The sequence below is a fragment of the Cenococcum geophilum genome (genome assembly GCF_001692895.1).
Source record: "Cenococcum geophilum 1.58 unplaced genomic scaffold K441scaffold_87, whole genome shotgun sequence".
In the NCBI taxonomy this organism is placed as follows: Eukaryota; Fungi; Ascomycota; class Dothideomycetes; order Gloniales; family Gloniaceae; genus Cenococcum; species Cenococcum geophilum.
This window is the reverse complement of record NW_027137645.1, coordinates 139,962-159,101: the sequence shown is the minus strand read 5'-3', so window position 1 is coordinate 159,101 and position 19,140 is coordinate 139,962. Positions and strand designations below refer to the sequence as shown.

General features: G+C 46.4%; 7 protein-coding genes across 7 annotated transcripts; 2 read left to right on the top strand and 5 right to left on the bottom strand.

Annotated features, from left to right (window-relative positions):
- Positions 1–3,240: 3,240 nt before the first annotated feature.
- Positions 3,241–3,780, bottom strand: K441DRAFT_670928 (uncharacterized protein). Its single transcript, XM_067650346.1, has 2 exons — positions 3,664–3,780; positions 3,241–3,603 (listed from the first exon to the last, which is right to left on the bottom strand). Exons 1-2 carry the CDS (start codon positions 3,693–3,695, stop codon positions 3,378–3,380), a joined length of 258 nt encoding a protein of 85 aa, XP_067496856.1. The 5' UTR covers positions 3,696–3,780; the 3' UTR covers positions 3,241–3,377.
- A 444-nt stretch (positions 3,781–4,224) lies between these two features.
- On the top strand, positions 4,225–8,079 carry K441DRAFT_670926 (uncharacterized protein; the record flags this gene model as incomplete). The annotated part of the gene is made up of 6 exons (XM_067650345.1): positions 4,225–4,862; positions 4,915–5,492; positions 5,543–7,081; positions 7,140–7,325; positions 7,374–7,524; positions 7,574–8,079. Coding segments are annotated over exons 1-6 (2,993 nt in total), but the record flags the coding sequence as incomplete, so codon positions are not given.
- A 253-nt stretch (positions 8,080–8,332) lies between these two features.
- On the bottom strand, positions 8,333–8,782 carry K441DRAFT_357748 (uncharacterized protein). Its single transcript, XM_067641358.1, has one exon. It carries the CDS (start codon positions 8,677–8,679, stop codon positions 8,377–8,379), a length of 303 nt encoding a protein of 100 aa, XP_067496854.1. The 5' UTR covers positions 8,680–8,782; the 3' UTR covers positions 8,333–8,376.
- Positions 8,783–11,716: 2,934 nt separating this feature from the next.
- K441DRAFT_682688 (putative mannosylphosphorylation protein) lies at positions 11,717–12,769 on the bottom strand (the record flags this gene model as incomplete). The annotated part of the gene is made up of 3 exons (XM_067651606.1): positions 11,717–11,801; positions 11,878–12,527; positions 12,587–12,769. The coding sequence occupies 3 exons, from the start codon at positions 12,767–12,769 to the stop codon at positions 11,717–11,719; spliced, it is 918 nt and encodes a 305-aa protein (XP_067496853.1).
- Positions 12,770–15,094: 2,325 nt separating this feature from the next.
- On the bottom strand, positions 15,095–16,203 carry K441DRAFT_701325 (uncharacterized protein). The gene is made up of 3 exons (XM_067653327.1): positions 15,988–16,203; positions 15,862–15,946; positions 15,095–15,691 (listed from the first exon to the last, which is right to left on the bottom strand). The coding sequence occupies exons 1-3, from the start codon at positions 16,164–16,166 to the stop codon at positions 15,110–15,112; spliced, it is 846 nt and encodes a 281-aa protein (XP_067496852.1). The 5' UTR covers positions 16,167–16,203; the 3' UTR covers positions 15,095–15,109.
- A 938-nt stretch (positions 16,204–17,141) lies between these two features.
- K441DRAFT_594380 (putative U2 auxiliary factor small subunit) lies at positions 17,142–17,890 on the top strand (the record flags this gene model as incomplete). Its single annotated transcript, XM_067644953.1, has 3 exons — positions 17,142–17,186; positions 17,246–17,501; positions 17,562–17,890. 3 exons carry the CDS (start codon positions 17,142–17,144, stop codon positions 17,888–17,890), a joined length of 630 nt encoding a protein of 209 aa, XP_067496851.1.
- A 941-nt stretch (positions 17,891–18,831) lies between these two features.
- Positions 18,832–19,134, bottom strand: K441DRAFT_691216 (uncharacterized protein; the record flags this gene model as incomplete). Its single annotated transcript, XM_067652462.1, has 2 exons — positions 18,832–18,973; positions 19,037–19,134. 2 exons carry the CDS (start codon positions 19,132–19,134, stop codon positions 18,832–18,834), a joined length of 240 nt encoding a protein of 79 aa, XP_067496850.1.
- Positions 19,135–19,140: the final 6 nt, after the last annotated feature.

The window sequence follows — 19,140 nt, the reverse complement described above, 5'->3', positions numbered from 1 at the left end:
TTTACTTTAATTGATACAATCCTTGCATATAACCTAGATTCTAGAGCTCCTTGGTCACCTATAGAAGTCGCGACTTCTCCGCCGATTAACAAGCCAACGCCTATACCTACACGCGTGCCTACGCCTACCCCCATAGGCTTCTTTATTAATCTTACTAAGAAAGAATCCTTAATTGGCAGCCTATACAGTGAATATCAGTCGCCTCCACCAGAGACTTTAAGGGAGAGCTTATTTAGAGATAGCGGCGTTAAGTATATTAACCTAAGTACTAAGGAGAAAGAAATCGCGATTTCCTTAGGCGATCGCTCTACACTAAAATCTCCCTTACTAAATCCTCCCTCTACCGAACGGGCGTATATTAACCTTACGATTGAAGACTTAGAAGCCACCACTTATTTTTAACACCTCTTCTTTAGGGTTGGTAGATAGGTGTTTAATTAGATCTTATAACAGATAAACTATAATATCCTCGTCTATATTAATAGGATCTTATCCCTTAGCACGGTACTTCGCGTCCTACCGGTATCGATAAGAGCTAGCCAATAAAATCAATAGGATCAAGGCTCCGTGGCCATACGCGTACTTTTGATTCTGGTGTTCGCGCACAGACCACTTAATCGTAGGACGCTACCGTGCTAAGGGATAAGCCAACTTCCTTACTCAGTTCCCTTCCTTCCCCTTTATCCTTTATAGAAGTAGTAGTAAGCTAAAGAGTACGCCTCCTTAAAGTTATTTAAGCTTAGAAAATGACTCCGAGTTAGTATATACTAAGTCAGAAGGTTTTAACTATAAGGTAGGGGAGGACGATTACAAGGAGGATCCTAACTTTACCTTTACCGGATCTATTAACCTTTCCTTTAAGCCACTAGTTACCCAATCCTCTCCTAAATCACCCCTATAACTTATTCCTTCTATAGATACCATTCTTAATATATTTATAAGCTATATAACCTTTACCGAAGCTCCTACTACACCTATAGTAGGCCCTAGTACACCTGCGATTAAGCAATACCTCTTAGCAGAGTTCTCCTTACCCCCCCCTAAGAGAGCAAATTACTTAACATTATAAGCGACACTATAGCAAACCCTACAGCCATTAATATAGAAGCATATACCCGCCAAAATCGGCAGTCTATAGTACTCTCGTAGTTATAATTAAGAACTTTAACAATAGCGCCTCCTTCTCTCCCTCTAGGCGCAGAAATTTAAAATACTTAAAGCTCTTAAGGAAGCTTTATCCTAGAGGTAGGAGCCTAAGCTCCTACCGCACCAAGGGGTAGGCCTTTAAGTAATTAAGAAAAGCTTATTCTTGCCTAAATCTATATCTCTTTAGCTAATTAATATAGCGAAGGCCAGACAAAGTTCTTTACTATAGTAGCTGGCCAATTAAGTACTTAGATAGGTCGTAGTTACTCCTCCTAATCTACTACCTCTAATATAAAGACTATGGAGGCTGCTTAACGCGCCTAGCTTTATAAAGCAGGATTAAAAACCAAAATATAAAGTAACAATTAGGCGATCGCAATAGATTAATGGATTTAAATCATTAATAACCATAAGGAGAGAGCCGCTGCATATTAAGCCGCTATAAATGCCCTAAAGAAGAAGCATACTCTATCTGTCGCCTAATATAATCTACTCCGCTAAAGCTTTAGTAAAAAGCGAGCAGCAAATATAGGCCTTATTAAGAGTCTTCCTAAGTTATAAGAGTGGCCAGCAGACTCCCTTTATGCAGCTAGTAAGCCTATACCTATACGTAAAAAGCTACAGCGCCAGAGGCGCGGTAGATTTAAAGATGTAAAGGCTATCGCGAGTATTAAAGCTAGTAAGGCATTCTCGGCCTATATAGCCACCCTCACTAGGCTAAGCAATAGCGATAGTAGTAGAGGTAGAGGAAGCTCAGAGCCTTTATAAAAAAGGCTTAGAACAATAAAGGAACGTTAAGATTAACTACTTAGTATAGTAGAGGAGCTGCTTAATTAAGTACGGAAGGCTACTATCTCTCCTATGCGCCTGATTCTACTAGTATAAGATCTACCTCTATAAAGTATTAAACAGAGTCCTTCTACTGCCTCTTCTACTACCGCAACTTTAGGGCTTTAAGAGTATTGGTATTAAACTCTATAAGTTAAATATAGGCCGTATGCAACCGTAGCGTTAGTGATTTTTTAAGAAGTGTCGTAGTGGAGGAGGCATTTTGTAATATTGCGACCCTTAAGGGGGGACTTACTTTTTAATTCTTTCTACTCCTTATAGTAAAAACTTTAATTTAGGTAGTAATTCTATAGAAAAGATAGTTACTTATATATTTAAATTAAATTAAGAGACAAGAGCTCCCTTTGTATACATTTTATATATAATTATAGTCGCATACAACCGTAGGGTTAATTTTTACCTATCGCAATATTTCAATTAAAGTTAAATATTAACTAAAAGCAATATATAAATTTATACCACCTTTTAAATACACGTATTAGGTGTATATTAAGCAGCTCTAAGAGCTAGAATATAAAAAGATAAATATAGTAGAAAAAGGTATAAGATTTTAAAAAAATCTAACTCTTATTAGGCAACTCTAAATACTCCTTAATCATTAGTAGAGCAATTTAATACCGACTATTCACTACCATACGTTTCCTTATACACATATAGCAATTAGTAAGTAGAATTATAACCTTAAACATAGCAGCGACAGGCTGGAGGCCTTGCTTTAAGCCTACTCTATAGGCGTTTAACGACCAGAGATTATACGTAAGCCCAAATAGGTACTTTACCGACATTCGTATGCGAGAGAGTTGCTTATTCATATATTACTTATCGCTAGCAATTAAGGAAGAGCCTAGGTAGGGCCCAAATATATAGGCAAGTAATTTATAGGCTTAATCTCCATATAAAAAGTAAGACTATTGGCCTTTAAAGATCTATAAATATAAAGTTAGTTTTAATAAAATGCGCACCATTGCACGCATAGATATTTCATTAATTTTATACCAAAAATCAACTACTTACCTATATACGCAATGCCGCGCATTATATATAATCTTTTAATACAATTTTTGGCCAGAACTTACCTTATTAAGTCTTATTTTAACGCCAGAGTTAGTAACTATATAGAAATTATTAACCTTGCCCTTATACGGCCCTTGTAAGGCTATATATATACCATCTATAGCTACAATAGCTTAATACTTAAAGCCGTATTAATGCTTATAGCCAGAGTAGAACGCTTATTAATTTTAATCAGGTCTACAGAAGCCTCAAAATATCCCATTAAGAAAGCCCTAAATTACCTCCTCTCCCGCAGTATAGGGTGCAAGCGCTTAAGCGTATTATCAAATGCGATCGTAGGTAAGCATAGGGTGCCACTATAGAAGCTTTTAAAAGCGCTCTATAAGGAAGGTAACCACGTTATTAAATACAAGGGAGAGCCAGGTCGAAGATCGCCCAAAAAACAGCTCCATATCGGTAAGTCGCGTAGGAAAGGTAAGGCGGTAGAGCACGACGCAAAGGGCAGTAATAGGATGGGGGCGACATCGACGTTGAATTGGCAATAGGTAGAGTCCTAAAAGATCTGCCAGAAGCTTAATTTCGGCCTTAGAGAATCTATAGAAAGCATAAGAGAGCTATAGGCAGGGTAGGAAGTAGCATAGTAAGGGAGCTTACCTAAATTTTGATCGCACGCGCTTATCGTCCATTTTGTTAAGATTAAATGTAAAGGCCTTATATGTTGTACCCGGTATATAGGGACGCCGTTAAATAGCGCAAATACGACGTTTATATCGCCCCCGTTGGAGCGCATAATATTAGCCATAAAGAATAAGTGGCTGTGGGTGCATTATAAGGTGATACATCAGTAGAGTCGAGACTTTGGATGATTGTTGATATTAACAATATTGCCGATCAAGTCGTGTTTGCAGTGTTTGTATGCTTACTAAGCCCACTTTTTGGCGTATGTGGCTCGTCAATTTCTAGCGTCAATATTTGGCTAAAGGTCCCTATTGAAGTTAAGCACCATAGAGTTCCGCACTAAAGGCCCTCAGACGGTAGGGCAAACTTAAGGTCGGTAAATAGCTGATTGGTTAAAAAAAAGTGGCGTTTTTTAGGATAGAGACTAGTGATACTTTAGCATTAGTGAGCCTTGCCGTCTGAGTCGCTTACTGAGATAATAGCCTCGAGGCCTGTCAGACGTGTCTGCCTTCTATTGGCCTTACACGGCCCTGAAACGGCTCGATGAGTTCGGCCTTTCGTTCTACCTAATTGAGAATCTGCACCCTTCTCTTCCTCCGGAGATGCTCTGGAGTCGGCTTTGGTTGCGCACCCATGGTTAATCACGGTATTCGCGCTTCTCTACACCACATTTTGTTGTCTAATTGAAACCCTACTCAAGGTACCGTCCTCAGGCCAGATACAATTACTTTAATGCCATTACCTGCCTCTGCCTTATGCTGCTAGAACATGTCAATTACACGACAATATCTCCTCCAGCTGCCCAGGACATGGACAAGTATACCTGCAGCGAACGACCAACCAAGCGTCGCCGAATAGACAACACAGCATACTCAGTTGTTGGGGATAGATGTTTTGATCCTGGGACTATTAAAAGCCGACATATTCTGTATAAAGAGGCTCCGTTGACGTCAAACGAAAGCGGTATTTGGGGTTCTCAAGACACCAATGGGTTGCTACCTAAAGCGGATTGCTTGGGTCAAGCGAAGGAACGAGACTCGGGATATTCCAGCACAATCAGTGGGCTCGAGCTGGAGGACCAGATATCAGCGGAGCATACAGGAGAGGCGTATAAAGGGAGTGAAAGTGCTCCTGCAGGTGGCGTTGGTGAACGTGAGTTGGTTTGTTTTGGTATGGTAGGTTTCGGGATCATCTGCAGCTCAATTGTTGTCTCCTAACTACGTAAAGGTCAACCATCTACTGATTACGCCCAACAAAAGCTCACACTTAAATAAAATTGGAGTTCACACACCCGTTGTTCTTGATAGTGCCCGTGGCCAGGTTTTCTTAAACTCCTCCATGGCCGAAGTAGGCGCTGTCGAAGAAAGCACTCTTTCAATGCTGAGCGCTCTTTTAACAGAGCCGGACCTCCATCTACAACTTTCATGTACTACCGCTCTAGACTTATCTACCCAGCGCAATACAGGTAGAAACACAAAGAGGACAAGGCACTCCTCCAAAGTTTCAACTTACCTCTCTGCCATCGTCTACGGCCCTATGGAGCTTTTTGATGATATCGGCAAGTTTTTTGATGGATATGAACTCTATTTACAGGACCCATATGGTTGCGATCGGAATGTGAGGTATCGCAATCCTCACCGTATATCTGGCAGGGATCCGGTTGCTCCCACGACATTCGAGTTACGTCCATCAGCCTTCAGCCATGAAGAAACTGTTAGCCCTTGTGATATATTTGTGGATTTTGAGTCTGATGAGATCCTTCCTGAGAGTGAAAGTCCGCCAGCCCTGAAAACTGTATTATATCCGTATGTATATTCTTTACGTCTTTATGTCAACCGTACTTAATTTAAATTAGACACCAAAAACAGGCTCTCTCCTTCATGCTCAGGAGAGAATGCGGCTGGCGTTTGCACGATCCGCAGAGTGACCTGTGGAGTATTGATAGGAGCCCTCTCGGTTCTCATCTATACATTAATAATCTCACCGAAGACGCTCAGATTGACCCGCCACCCCAATTTCGAGGAGGAATTCTGGCGGATCATATGGGTCTGGGAAAGACGCTAAGCATGATCGCGTTGATTGCCTCCGATTATTCCCACAACATGAGTGAAACCATGCAAACGGAATCTAGAGCTCCTCCGCAGATACCTCAGAGCAAACATCTAGCTATCGCACCGCCTCCATTGCCCCAACGCCGATCTGAACATGAGAACTTCCGCCTTCTAACTTCTGCCAAAACAACCCTTCTAATCGTGCCACCTTCTCTTCTGCAATCCTGGGAGGCTCAACTTGCGGAACATCTACATTCAGGCAAGATTCTATGGACCAAACACCATGGTTCCCAAAGGCTTCGAGATCAAGAAGAGTTGCAAAGATATGGACTTGTCATTACTACTTTCCAGACAGTATCTTCAGAGTATAGGAAGCTTGCTAGTGTTCCGAGCGTACTTTTCACAGCATCATGGCATCGTGTCATATTAGACGAAGCCCATTGCATACGGAACAGGAACACTATTACCACGAAGGCTGTTTGTGCGATCGAGTCAACTTCACGATGGGCGATGACTGGAACTCCTTTACAGAACCGTTTGACCGATTTTGCCACACTGCTCCAGTTTTTAGATGTATATCCGTACTCTAAACATTCCGTTTTCGAAGCGCATATTATCGATATGTGGAAGGCTCAAGGCGAAGAAGCAGCTATCGATAGACTCAAGAAGCTGGTGAAGATACTTACTTTGCGACGTTCAAGATCTACTATTCAGCTCCCAGAGAGGGTAGACCACATTCAGCATCTCACTTTCAGTCCAACAGAACTTATAAGATACCGAGACATTGAAGCACCTATCGTAGAGATGCTTGATGCCACACTTGAACACGAGGACCAATCTGCAGGAATCTACCTCCATGCTCTTTCCAAGATCAATACGCTAAGGAAGTTTTGCAATCTCGGCCTGTCTGAACTCGCGCTTCAGGCGGAGGAAAGCAATGCATTACCAAATATCAGCGAGACACAGTGGAGTCCCAAAGTCGCGGGGCGTGCATTCGAGGCTTTGGCATCCCTTGGCGAGACTGCTTGCGCTTTGTGCTCTCTAGATCCCAGTGCTGCTTCAGAAGATGGATTAGGTTTGACTGTCGGGTCGCCACTACCGCATCTCACTGGATGTCTCCGCTTGATATGTGATTGTTGTTATCAGCAAAATCCGAGAGGGATCCTTGCATCAGTATGTATCTGTGACATGCAATCATCTTGTGCTTTGGCAGCTATTTCAATGTCTCGTCCGGTCAGTACAGCGGCCAGTCCTGAGTCGACACCCTTCACGGAGCCAGTGGAACAACCAACGAAGATACAAGCTCTCGCCGCTGAACTAGGAGCTCATGGTGGTGAGAAGAGGTGAGACTCTAACTACAAGATGATATCCGGTATTTCGTATCCAAGCTCATATCAGTAGCGTTGTTTTCTCCTCTTGGACTACGACCCTTGATCTAGTACAGTCAATGCTCGAACAAGCACAGATACCCTTCGTCCGTGTCGATGGCCGCGTCTCCTCGAAGAAAAGAGGTATTGCGTTCGATCAGTTCCGCGACGATCCTAGCATTAAAGTGCTTCTACTTTCGATCTCCTGTGGTGCTGAAGGGTAGGAGAACCACGTATTTGCTAGAGGACCGACGCTAAACTCCCTCAGGCTAAATTTAACCGCCGCAACTCATGCGTACCTGATGGAGCCCCAATGGAACCCAACACTCGAAGAACAGGCGTTAGCTCGCATTCACCGGTTGGGTCAAACGAAAAAGGTTACAACCACCCGGTTCATAATGAAGGATTCTATTGAAGAGGTATGCATAACTCCCATCTCTACATTTCAATTTGCTGAAAAAATATAAGCATGTTGTCAATGTCCAAAACCGGAAGAAAAGTTTAGCAGACCTTTTACTATCACAAGAACAACTTTCCATGTCAGACGTCAACCGTACCCGATTACAGCAGCTTCGGTCCCTTCTTAGTTGATAGACACTCACTACTCAGCTAGATACAGGCATTGCTGTCATTCAGCTTTCGGCAGTAGTGCCCTCACGGGGCTTTACCCATGGACGCTGGTGTATACCGATTTCACAAAATAATAGACAGGATTGCATAATGCAAGTAAGCAGGGGACAAAATCATGAGTAGGGTTTTTATAGTAGCCTGTACCGGTGCATTTGAGTCAATATGTCGAAGTAATATGATGTTGGTTTGCAATGTTGTCTTTCGATGTGTTTCTGCAACTGATAGAATGGCCAATCTTTCCTCGAGTAGATCCGGCTTCGTTGCTACGATGTGCTATATCCATTTCCATTATCCCTCAAGAAGATCACAACCCGCCAAAACATACTGTAATTGGTATGACAGGCTCATGCAGCAGTTCTTCTCCCAGTCGTCTCGTAAAACACTTGATATTTTGATCAGATGCGACCTTACAGCGCCGCTTGCTAAGACTACAAGGCAACACTTTAATGTCCACTGTCCAATCAGGCCAACGCCTTCGCGGTTCTCTCAACTAAAAGCGTACCACCAGCCGTTTTAAATACGAGACCAAGCCTCGAATACGGCACGTCTACGAACACAAGACCTCCGACTTTTATCTATGATGAATGTGAGTCCTTTTCCAGCTGCTGTCAAGCTCAGCAGGAATATTATTTTCCAAGTCTTCATTCTTCAATCCATTTTGATTTATAATGAAATTTCCGTCCTTGAGAAATCTTCAAACACTTCAAGGCAGCCAGCGATAGCAGACAGGCGGGAGCGCTCTGTGCATTCACTGCGGGGCATTTCGGCAGCTCTCTGATTTCAAATATCGCATCGAAGTGGACTGGCAATGAGAGGGCTAGCAAGGGCAAACCCAGAAATTTACGGAATCGCTGAGGCTGAGGCCCAAAAACGAGAAGATATACCAATACCGATGCATTCCACCGTCCGCAGGAGCATGCCTGACGATCTCGGAGGCACAGCATACTTGGAAAGTGCAACCTACACCGTCTGCATCGCGAACCTGACAAATTAACAAGCTATTTCCGAGGAATTCCTTTCCGAAAAGGACAAAAGATCCTCCCCAGGTAAAACATAATAAGCCGTATATCCCAGCCCCGATAGTTGGGCGCTCGGCATCCCAACAGTCTGCGTCACACACGGTGTCCGCACCTGGGTCTCCAGATGTGAAAGCTCTACTCTACCGGAGTGTGCCAAAAAGGGATCCTGCGGCGTCTACTCGAATATCACCATGGCCACCTTCCATACCAACGCCCCGGCTTCCAATTTTGTATTTCCCAGTTGAAGCGCATAAATCTCCCATGGTGATGTATTCCATAATAATGCTCCAGAAGTCGCAACGAAGGAAGAAGGGATCGAAGAGCAGTAGGAAGAATACATCAAAGCTAAAGCCGCTACTGAAGCCGCTACAAAGGCCGAGTAATACCCCGCATTCATTTACAAAACGTAGAATAGCCCTTAGGATATTCTCACTACCTTCCGCGTCCTTAGGAATGTCGCATCTTGCATTCTAGGCACTTAAGTTTAGGTAATTCTATTAACTTATTAAAGGTTAACAAAAAGGAAATAAAGTAATAGTATATAACTGGTAAGTTGTCTTAATACTATTATACGCTACATGCTACTCTACAAAGTAATAATCTTGGTGTTTTTAAGGTGGTATTTTGTTATATGGCAATAATAGTATTTAGTGTTTTTCATTTTATAGTTACTTAGTATGCATGACTGAAAGAACGAAATTGCTTGAGTGCACGCTTTCCTACAAATCTGGGGGAATGGTGCCTAGAGGAGTCATAATGACCCGTGATCACGCTACAATTTCGCGTAGGAATAGATACCACCTCATAGCCTCTCTTGCATCAGCCCCTCTGCTCTCTGATCATCAATCGAGCTAGATTAAACCTCTTCTTCTACTTCGCCTTCACTATGATAAGCAATCCGCAGGGGGTTAGCGTCGCGAACAAGCTCACAACGATATCACGTGATGAGGCTTGGCGCTTAATGAGGAGAAACCTCATCCACCACCTATATAAAAATAAGCAATAACAGAGCTTTAACCACATAACCTGCCAATTTCAACACCATCATCATCAAATGCTCCTACTTCTGATTCAAATTCCGATGCGTTTTCTTCTAAGGAACGCTACCACCGTGAGCCGTTTCGTGAAGGAGCTCCAGCTCCATTAAGTTATCGACCCTGTGTCATGCGAGCCATCCGTCCTTCAAATCGACTGGTAGCAGAATGGGAAATGGTGCTCCAGCCAAAAGGGTTGAGTGCGGTGGATACATACCGTATCTTTCCCCGATCCATCGTGGTCATTCACCAACGAGATGCATTCTGGCCCCTGCTCCGCCCAGACGAGACAATTCTAATCGATGCACCCAGCCAACATCATATAGATGACAACTAGTATCTCGCAGTCTCAGAGATCCGACAGTTCTGTGCGGCAGTGGGGTGGCCAGGACTAATTCTCGATATCCTCGACTGTACGGAGTTCGGCAAGTATACTTGGGCCATCAAACCGCACGAGCCCATTGTCAAACAGTGGCCTCAGGTTCGGGAGGTGCTGCTGGAGCAGCTCAAATGAGATGAAGCATCGGACCTCAGTCGATCCTAACACCAGGGAGAAGGGTGAAGAGGCTGCAATCTACGAAGGGCTCAAAGCGGCGCCGGACTTCGATTATCAGTATTTCAGGAGTGATGAACATTAGACGAAGGTATTTAAAAGCAGCTATTAGAAGGCAGTGTGCCTGGTGTAGGGGTGGAAAGAAGAGGCATGAGGTGATTTGGTGAGACTAAGGCGGTGCGTCAACTTGATTAACCTCTTGAGTACGATAGCTCCTGGGGTGACTGGACCCCTCCAAGGCACTCCGGATGACCTTTTGGAAGCATCTAAACTGCCATTCCATGTCGCTGCTTCTAGATACCTAGCTATATCGCTGTAAAAGCTTAAAATAAACCCTCGTCACTATGCTATGTAGAGGATGTATGAGTTTTGGGCAGTATGGTAAAAGATCCAGCTACCGTAACGTGGCATAGAGGCAGGTTAGGGCTTTGGCGCGCAGGTTCTGCAGTTCACGAAGGGGTTTTCAGCAAAAGCCCCCTCCGGGGGCGTCCTGGAATTTCTTGGGCATCTCTTGTCGAGGCTTGGGCGGCTGGCTCCGAAGGCTTCAGTCGCGCGAGGCATTGCTTGGTGGTGGGGCTCTCCCCCTGTGGCGCTAGCTTGCGGCAAGGTTGCGCCAGGGTGCGAGTTGGATGTCGCGTGCGCTGATTTGATTGCGGTCGTGCACCGTTTTGGGGGGGGAAGGGGGATGAGGCTAGCGGGTTGGAGTTTGAGCGAGAGAGAATGAGGAATGGATAGGGGCTGGAGCGTAGACAGTCAGGATTGGTGGATGCTACGCCTTACGAAGCTACTTTCTTCGCCGCTTGTGCAGGATATATTGGTACATGCCACAATGTGAAGCGAGCTAGGCTGCAGTGAGAAAGAAAGATGACACCAGTCGTCTATATAATTGCGGTTGAGTGGGCTGATTAAGCCCGGCATTTTCGCTCTCTCCAAATGCTCTCCCATAGATACCGGTGCTGCAGCCAAAAATTGACACTGGTGAAAACTCCTGAACAATCCTGTTCTGCCCTCAGCAGCACTTTAAACTCCAAACTCAACGTCTAACCAATTCTGGATTCCTTATGCACTAAAAAACGAAGGTCGTCCACTGTCCTCGTAAATATCTTACATGCTCACCAACGCCTTGCAAAATGCGTATAATGCTGAAATGATGAGATGATATGAGACTTTGGTTGAGGTGGTTAGTAAATGCCCAGCCTGCAAGCCGATCTGATAAGTGGATCAAGGGGCTTGATGGTTACGGTGAGGGACTGCGGAGTTTGATCGAGGAGAACCGCACTTGCGGCACGTCAAGGATCCGCAGGATAACGCTTTTTTTGGTGGAATCATGGCGGCATGAAGAGTTCTACCTTAATGCAGAAACTCTGCAAAAAGTCTAGATTCCACTTCCGGGTCCCGTTTTGGGCGTACGGAGCTTGGGTCTGATATCTCGCAACGGTCCTTTTCGGACTCTTGGATTTCTACATTTTCATATTAGTGGGTCTAGAAACGCCTTAGATAAAATGCCGATGCACTGAAGAGGAAAAAGAAGCTTACCTAAGTGGTATCCATTCCATCTTATCTTGATCGAAACGGTGGTTCTCAAAATCCGTCTGTGTCAAGGCTTTTGGACCGTATTCCTCCTCTAACAACGCAGAATATGCGAACGGAATCTTTACTGGCATATTCTCGAAAACGCTGTCCCGTAGAGGGAATACGTCTTTCTCGAGATAATGATGTTTGTCTTTGCACATCATGACCCCCTCCATGCCAAGAGCCTCTGCAGTCCTGTTTCTTCGCAATGTTGTGATGTCAATAAAAAGCCCTGTTTCTGTGTCTATCCATCGCGCGTCGATGACATTTAGCTTGTCGTCAATCGAGTCAATGACGTAGTTGGGGTTGACCTCCAGCATGTAGTCGCGGCCCTTCTCTATACCTGGAAGTTTATAATGGTGTATCGTCATGTTGTAGTAGTCGGCCAGGAACTTGATTGAATGGTAGGACATTTGGACATCGACGTCAGAGTCCCAAGGCATGATCCTGCGATTCCACCACCACCCTAATAAGGAGCCATGCATAATCCAGGTCTCGGCGCCAATGTCGCTCATGGTTGACAAGTAGGTTTGCATGAGCGCTGTAAGGTGTATTCTGCGCTCGTCGTAGGAAAGAATCTTCTCCGCGAACCGGCCATCATAATGAGGGTGGAACTAGAAAATGACTGTTAGCGATTTCAACTGCGAAAACTGCCTTGTTTACTCAGACTCACTGTCGATTCATGAAAGTATTTGCCAGAGGGGTCGCCTTTCTTGCCGCTATGGTCGCGGTTCAGGCGAGTGATGCCGTACAAACTTTCAATGTCCGCATCTCGTCTCCTTAACACTGGTAGCGCTTCTGACAGGGTTGACAGGGCAGCGAGGAGAGGCAGCAGGAAGTCTAATCGGAACTTCATGATGATGAGAAGTCGTGGCTATCGCCGCAGGAGCATGATAAGGAGGAGATCAGGCCGTGGTGTGTTCTTGCGAGGTGTCGTGTTCTAGGCTTCAGAGGGTAAACTGTCGCGTGTGGCTGAGTGCGGCGAGCGCCGATCTTGCAGTGTTTTGAGAGCGCTGGATATCGGGCTTCGGATCGTATTTGAATGGAAAGCTAGTGGCGAGGCGTAAGAGCGGGCGCGCGGCACGTTAGCAGGAGTTGAGGCCAGCCAGGGCAGAGATGCTAAGTGGGAGGTTTGCAGGCGGCGTAAGTTGAACCGGTCGGACAGTGGGCAGGGAAGCATGATAAGGAACACAATATCGCCGGCTGTGTGCCGCGGCATCAACCTGTCATGGCCACCGCTCGGACATGCTCCTTTTGCGCCGGAAGAGGCCGTGGCGTCGCCTCGGAATGGGCATACTTGACACATTCAGCGCTGCGGTCTCTAGCGTCTACCACGCCCTTTCTTTCCCTTACGTCCTGGTTTCTGTTAATTATCCGACCTACCTGCCGGCGCCCGAATGTGGAACCGATAAAGCTTGAGGCCCAACAAGCTTCATAAGCTTTGCTTGGTCACTTGGCGCCCTGGGATGCTCACTTTTTCATGCCCTTGCCGTATTAGCCGAAACCACTCAGGATGGCGACAGGCACCTAACAACCATTTAGGTTAGAGGGACACGCGGTCTGTCAATAAACACAGGCATGCAATTCCTGGTCGTGGAGACTTTCTTGCTTAGGCGCATGACTCGCTGCTTGTCCGAGCAATTTACTCCCTTACTGATCTTACTGATCCTTGCTTTGGTCGTGTGCTCGATTGTCGAAAATGTGCAGTCGCTACGGGACCCTGAGATCCTAGGTTTAGCACCGCATGTAGCTCCTAGGATAACTTCAACACGTCGCCTTTTTTTTCCCTTCGTTTCTCAATCTGAACAAGCGCCCTGAAGCTCCGAGAAAGAGGCGTCCAGTGCCGTTATTCCCGCGCATAGGCTTCAGCTCAACTGCCAACCAAACAATTTAGTGGACGCTGCGGCTTCGTCATGGATCAGTAAGACCGCCTCCTCAGGTGTTGCGTACAGCACTGACGCGCAATAGCAAATAAAATATGCAGCTTACGCACCATATCCTCCTTGCTGAGGTGCGAGCCTGGGAGTCGGATAAAATGTGGGTACAGTTTCCCGTTTCGGGCCACCTCGAACCGATTGAGTGCAATTTCCGTCTTACCAGCTCAGCTGGGAAAAGGGGACCACTGTTTCTGAACATTTTCGCCTTCCTTAACACGTCAGGGTCCTCATAGTAAGCGGTCCGTGCGGAGCACCCTTTTCAAAACAACGCGTATATCTATATAGAATTCAAGCATCAATTATACCACCACCATGCCTTCTATTGTGCTAAAATTGATATAGACCTTGTTCAGAAGACTTGATATAACGTTCCCCCAAATAAGCGGCGAAAATAGCTCCCCCCAAACCCTGGCCGTTGCTCGAATTTGAACCTCTCCATATTAACAATTAAGACGACCATGGCTCACCAAACCTCCCTTCTAACGCTGATATACACAATCTTTTCGAGTTATTTAGACTATCCTTTATAGATGAGATTATGGATAAGCTTGTAGAGTGGATAAATAAGCCCGCGGAGCTCTATCCGCTAGACAAGAAAGCAGAATACCCACGCACATGGCAGCCAATATGTACTCTACGCGTACTTCGGAATGCCTATTCATATAGGAATTACTATAGAGCCGGCTATTAGAGACTACTAGAAGGATTTAAACACACATGGCAGCCTCATATTCCTGAGTACGGGCACCGAATTTAGCTGATCTAATTGGTCGATCTTTATCGATAACCTGAGGACCCGAATTAACGTGTTAAGTGATATTGAGTATCAGCTCGCGAGAGCTTATTTAATTGCAAACGAGCAGACCAAAAATAATTTCACATCCAAACATGACTCGTCCATGAAATCATCCTCATTATCATATCTCTCGCCCTCATCGTCGTCCGAATCTTCATCTCCATCGTAACTTCTTCTATGATCGTCTCACCGATAGACTCACTTCTCCCAACCCGCCCTCGGTATTCTGTAATTCCGGTAATTCATAAACCTTCATCGGCGATTCAATATTCCTGGGCGCTGTGATAATAGCGAACTCTATTGCGGCGCAAAAGCTGTGACTCCAATCGTTCTTCCCGTAGAAGCCGATAATCCTTTCGCTCACAGCAGGCTCTCCAGACCAGTCAGTAAATGACAGAAAATGGCCTTAACAGTGAGACAATGGACATACCCAAGGTGAAGACATTCGAGTTACCGTTCGCGTTTAACTCGCCAGCAACAGTTCCATTCGATAGGTACATCCAGCCGCAGACTCAATCCCAAGCGCGGCAACGAGATCCTCGTCATCCTCATACACTACCTGGACGGTGGGAGACGCATCGCGGATGTAGACAGGTAGCACAGGATCGGTCGGGAGTCTGAAGTGCGGCAGGACCCTGAACGCCAGCGCGTCGACCAGGTTCCAGTGCGCGTTATTCGGCGTCTCGGCCGTCACGAGCACGCCCTCCGACTTCGTGTGCGCACAGTATGCCGTCCGCGGCAGGAAGTTCTTCGGCCAGCCCTGCGCGTACCCTCGCTCCATGATGCCTGGCCGGTGCGGCGACCCGAATGCGTGGCCTACCTCGTGGATGTGGGCGCCCTGGCCAATGGAACACGCTTCCCACATCGTACCGCATTCGCTGTTGTCGTTGCCGACTTTGCCACCCGGGGGTCTTGTGTCCGTGAGACAGGCTGAAACCTCTTCGAGGAAGCGCGGCCAGGAGTAGGTGAGGTGGCTGCCGAACATGCCTAGGGAGATGCCCTTGGGGTTTGAGCAGCCCAACGCAGCATGGGCCAGGATTAGGTTCTATGTGGGCGAGTAGTGCGAGTCCAGGATAAGACTAGCAACGATGGGACGTGCTGAAGGCGTGAATGGGTCACCGGCTTCCTTCAAAGCATCTAGGAAGTAATCAAACAGGTCGTTTTTGCGCCGAGCGCTCGGATTCTGCTGCGCAATCTGAGCGTCTCGTAGCTCACTGGTTGTCCGCGAGGAGCGGATGATATGGATCTTGGCCGTGGAACGCATTGCGCTTTCGCTTTCGAGGGAGTCGTCACATTTGGCCTGCAAGAAGTCCCGGCTGAGCGTGTCAACGGTCCACAAACCGGAACGAGCGTCGTCCGAGGTCTTTGGAGCGCATGTCCTCTGCGGTGAGAGCTTGCCACATGTACGCCGTCATGCGGAGCTTTGCTATAGCACCGTCCAGGTCGGCGTGGGCGGAGTAGAAGCCACCTCGCTTGCTCGGTGGACAGTCTATGAGCAGAGGGGAGTCTTTAGCGACCATGGTGGCAGGATGGAGCGGTGGAAATTGAAGAAGAGGTATGTATGTTACGATAAATTCAATGGAATCTTGGATCTCACCATTGTAGTTATGGTCCAAAATCAACTTATTAGAACCAGGAGATAGAATGATCATGGCTTTGAAGTTTCCTTGAGCCACGGGCCAATTTTGGACTGGAAAGGCTTCGGAGCCGTATGCAATGAGAGTGGATATAGAAAGTCCTCTCCATTCTCATAGGATGTGCATCGCCCAGAGATGAGGACGCAGCGCTAAGGAGATATCAGTAACGTGCACAGCAAGCATGACAGGAATTGATATATACCTGGTGAACTGTCTGGCCATCTGAGATGTTATCAAGGCAAATCAATTGGCATGAGCGAGCCATTCTTGTTATTTAGTCGTAGATGTCTTAATGGTAGATTAGGGGTAAAGAAGTATGTAGTTTCACAAAACCAGGCTCAATATCTGAATGACAAAGATAGGAGGTTTATAACATCACATCAATGGATTAGAGGAATGTTAGGAACATATAGGAACAGAGAAGAGTCCTCTTTTTTTGATGGCGAGATTGATTTATATACACGTTGATGTGCAGTAGGCAGAAGCTCGTTCCTAGTTAGTGATACCCGTTTTGGAATCCTTCCGAGGAAGCAAAAGCAGGCGATACGAAACTAGCACATAAGATCAGTAGCATCCGTGGGACTTTATTGATCCTTAACTTGTAGCAAGGACAAGTAATCCCTGAAGCACATATTTTCTCAAGCACTGTGAATGGAAGGGGTTTGGTGGAGAAGGATCTCGAAATAAATCTTGACATTGCTTGGCGCGTTTGTCAGCTTCCGAAACCTCGAAATCTCCATCGCGAAGTCAATCTTCGCATAGAACATAACTCCACAACAGCCGCGCCACCACTACATTAAGATATCATCGCAACTCGAAGTCTCGTCGCCTATATACTCACTATTCCCTCCATTCACCATGGCGAACTATCTCGCCTCCATCTTCGGAACAGAACAGGACAAGGTGCGTAAACCACCAGCCTACAAATCACATAAGCTTATAGCTAACATTCTAATCCTTAGGTTAACTGCAGTTTCTACTACAAAATCGGCGCGTGTCGACATGGCGACCGCTGTTCTCGAAAGCATGTCAAACCATCATACTCGCAAACGATTCTCCTCCCAAACCTGTATCAGAATCCTGCCTTCGATCCTAAGAACAAGATGAACCCAAGCCAGCTTCAGAACCATTTCGACGCTTTCTACGAGGACTTTTGGTGCGAGATGTGCAAGTACGGCTTGATTGAGGAAGTAGTTGTTTGCGACAACAACAATGATCGTAAGTCTCAAGTCCTGTCTCCCACACTTTGTTACGACAGGATACTAACGCCCCGGTCAGATCTCATCGGAAATGTCTACGCGCGGTTCAAGTACGAGGAAGACGCCCAGACAGCCTGCGACGCACTTAACTCGCGCTGGTATGCCGCCCGGCCTATATACTGCGAACTTTCCCCCGTTACCGACTTCCGAGAAGCCTGCTGTCGCCTCAACAGTGGCGAGGGCTGCGTGCGCGGCGGTTTTTGTAACTTCATTCATCGCAAAGAGCCGAGTCCAGAGCTGGAGCGAGAGCTAGATATGGCGACGAGAAAGTGGCTGAAGGAGAGGGGTAGGGATCAAAGGAGTGTGACTAGAAGTCCAAGTCCAGAGCCCACAAGGAAGCGGTATTAAGTCGTAGTGGACTGCGCTTCTGATTCTCTACTGTCATTCCTCATATCCCGCTTACCACTTCCCTTGCCACTTCTTGAATACGCCATGAGCTGCCGTCGCTGCTTCCTAATGGGACACTTTCTCAGGTCCACAAGCCAACGATCCGACTTGTCTATGCGGCCTCCCCAACCGAGGCATTCGAGACGCTCCCCATAGCCCATTCAACCTCTTTACCACCAAGTTTCGCGCCATAGATACGTGGAGTTCTTCTAGGTATACAATCAAGAATACAAAGGTGGCTGGGTTCTCTACCCAAGTTACCTGATTTTCAGCGTAGGATAATCAGAGTCCTATGGATTTGATTTAGCAAGGTCATCGTTTGCTTTTTTGGAAGTTTCAAAGATGTATAATGTAGCTTATATGGTTCTGTTTTCTATTTCTTATTCATAAGTCGCATTCTGCATTGGCAGTATGGCGTTGGTGGCTAAAATTATGGTACGATTAGGTAGTAAATGAGCAGAACCTCTGAGTAGACTTTCACGCCTTCTGTGCCTCCTGGATACTTCTGGGTTCAGAGTTTTGTTATTTGCATTCAGTAAATGTTACCAGCCGTTGTCTGATTGGTTAGGCATCGGTAATATCTATGGTGAATCGTGGTATCATCAACGAACTTCCCCGTCAAATCCGAATAGCGCCGCTCATACAATGAAATCCACACAGCACTCCAAATGCCTGCTCCGTTCAGCGCCCGACAACCCTATATCTCTGTTCGAATTTGTTTTGCTTTTGATTCATATCTCATGTTCCACTTCTCTTTTCTCTTCGACTCGCCTCCCTTACCCTTCCCCTATACCTTCCCCACCCTCCCTTCTTCCAGCTCAGGTACTACTCCTGCTAAATTCGTACACTGCGCCCACTCCCGGCTTCATTCAAGAGCGGTAGTGACGTGGCTCTGGACGCTTTCACTTCAGAATTCCAGTCGCCTTGAGATATAAGATGACGATAACGATGCCGGCGACCAAGCCAAAGAAGCAGAGCCAGAAGATCCAGCAAATGCAAGTGCGGCGGGAGCGCTTTGCCTGCTGGCGCGCGAGCCAGGACTGACTGTGCTTATGTTAGTCGGGCGGGCGACCTTGGGGACGGCTGCGCGGCTGAGGGATGACATACGAATGCTTTAACTCGGGCCTTGCTGTTTGTGCTTCTTCGTCAAGATGCACGGCCATGGAGAAGCGGCGCCAGAAGGCCGGATCGCGGACTACGGCCATAGCGAG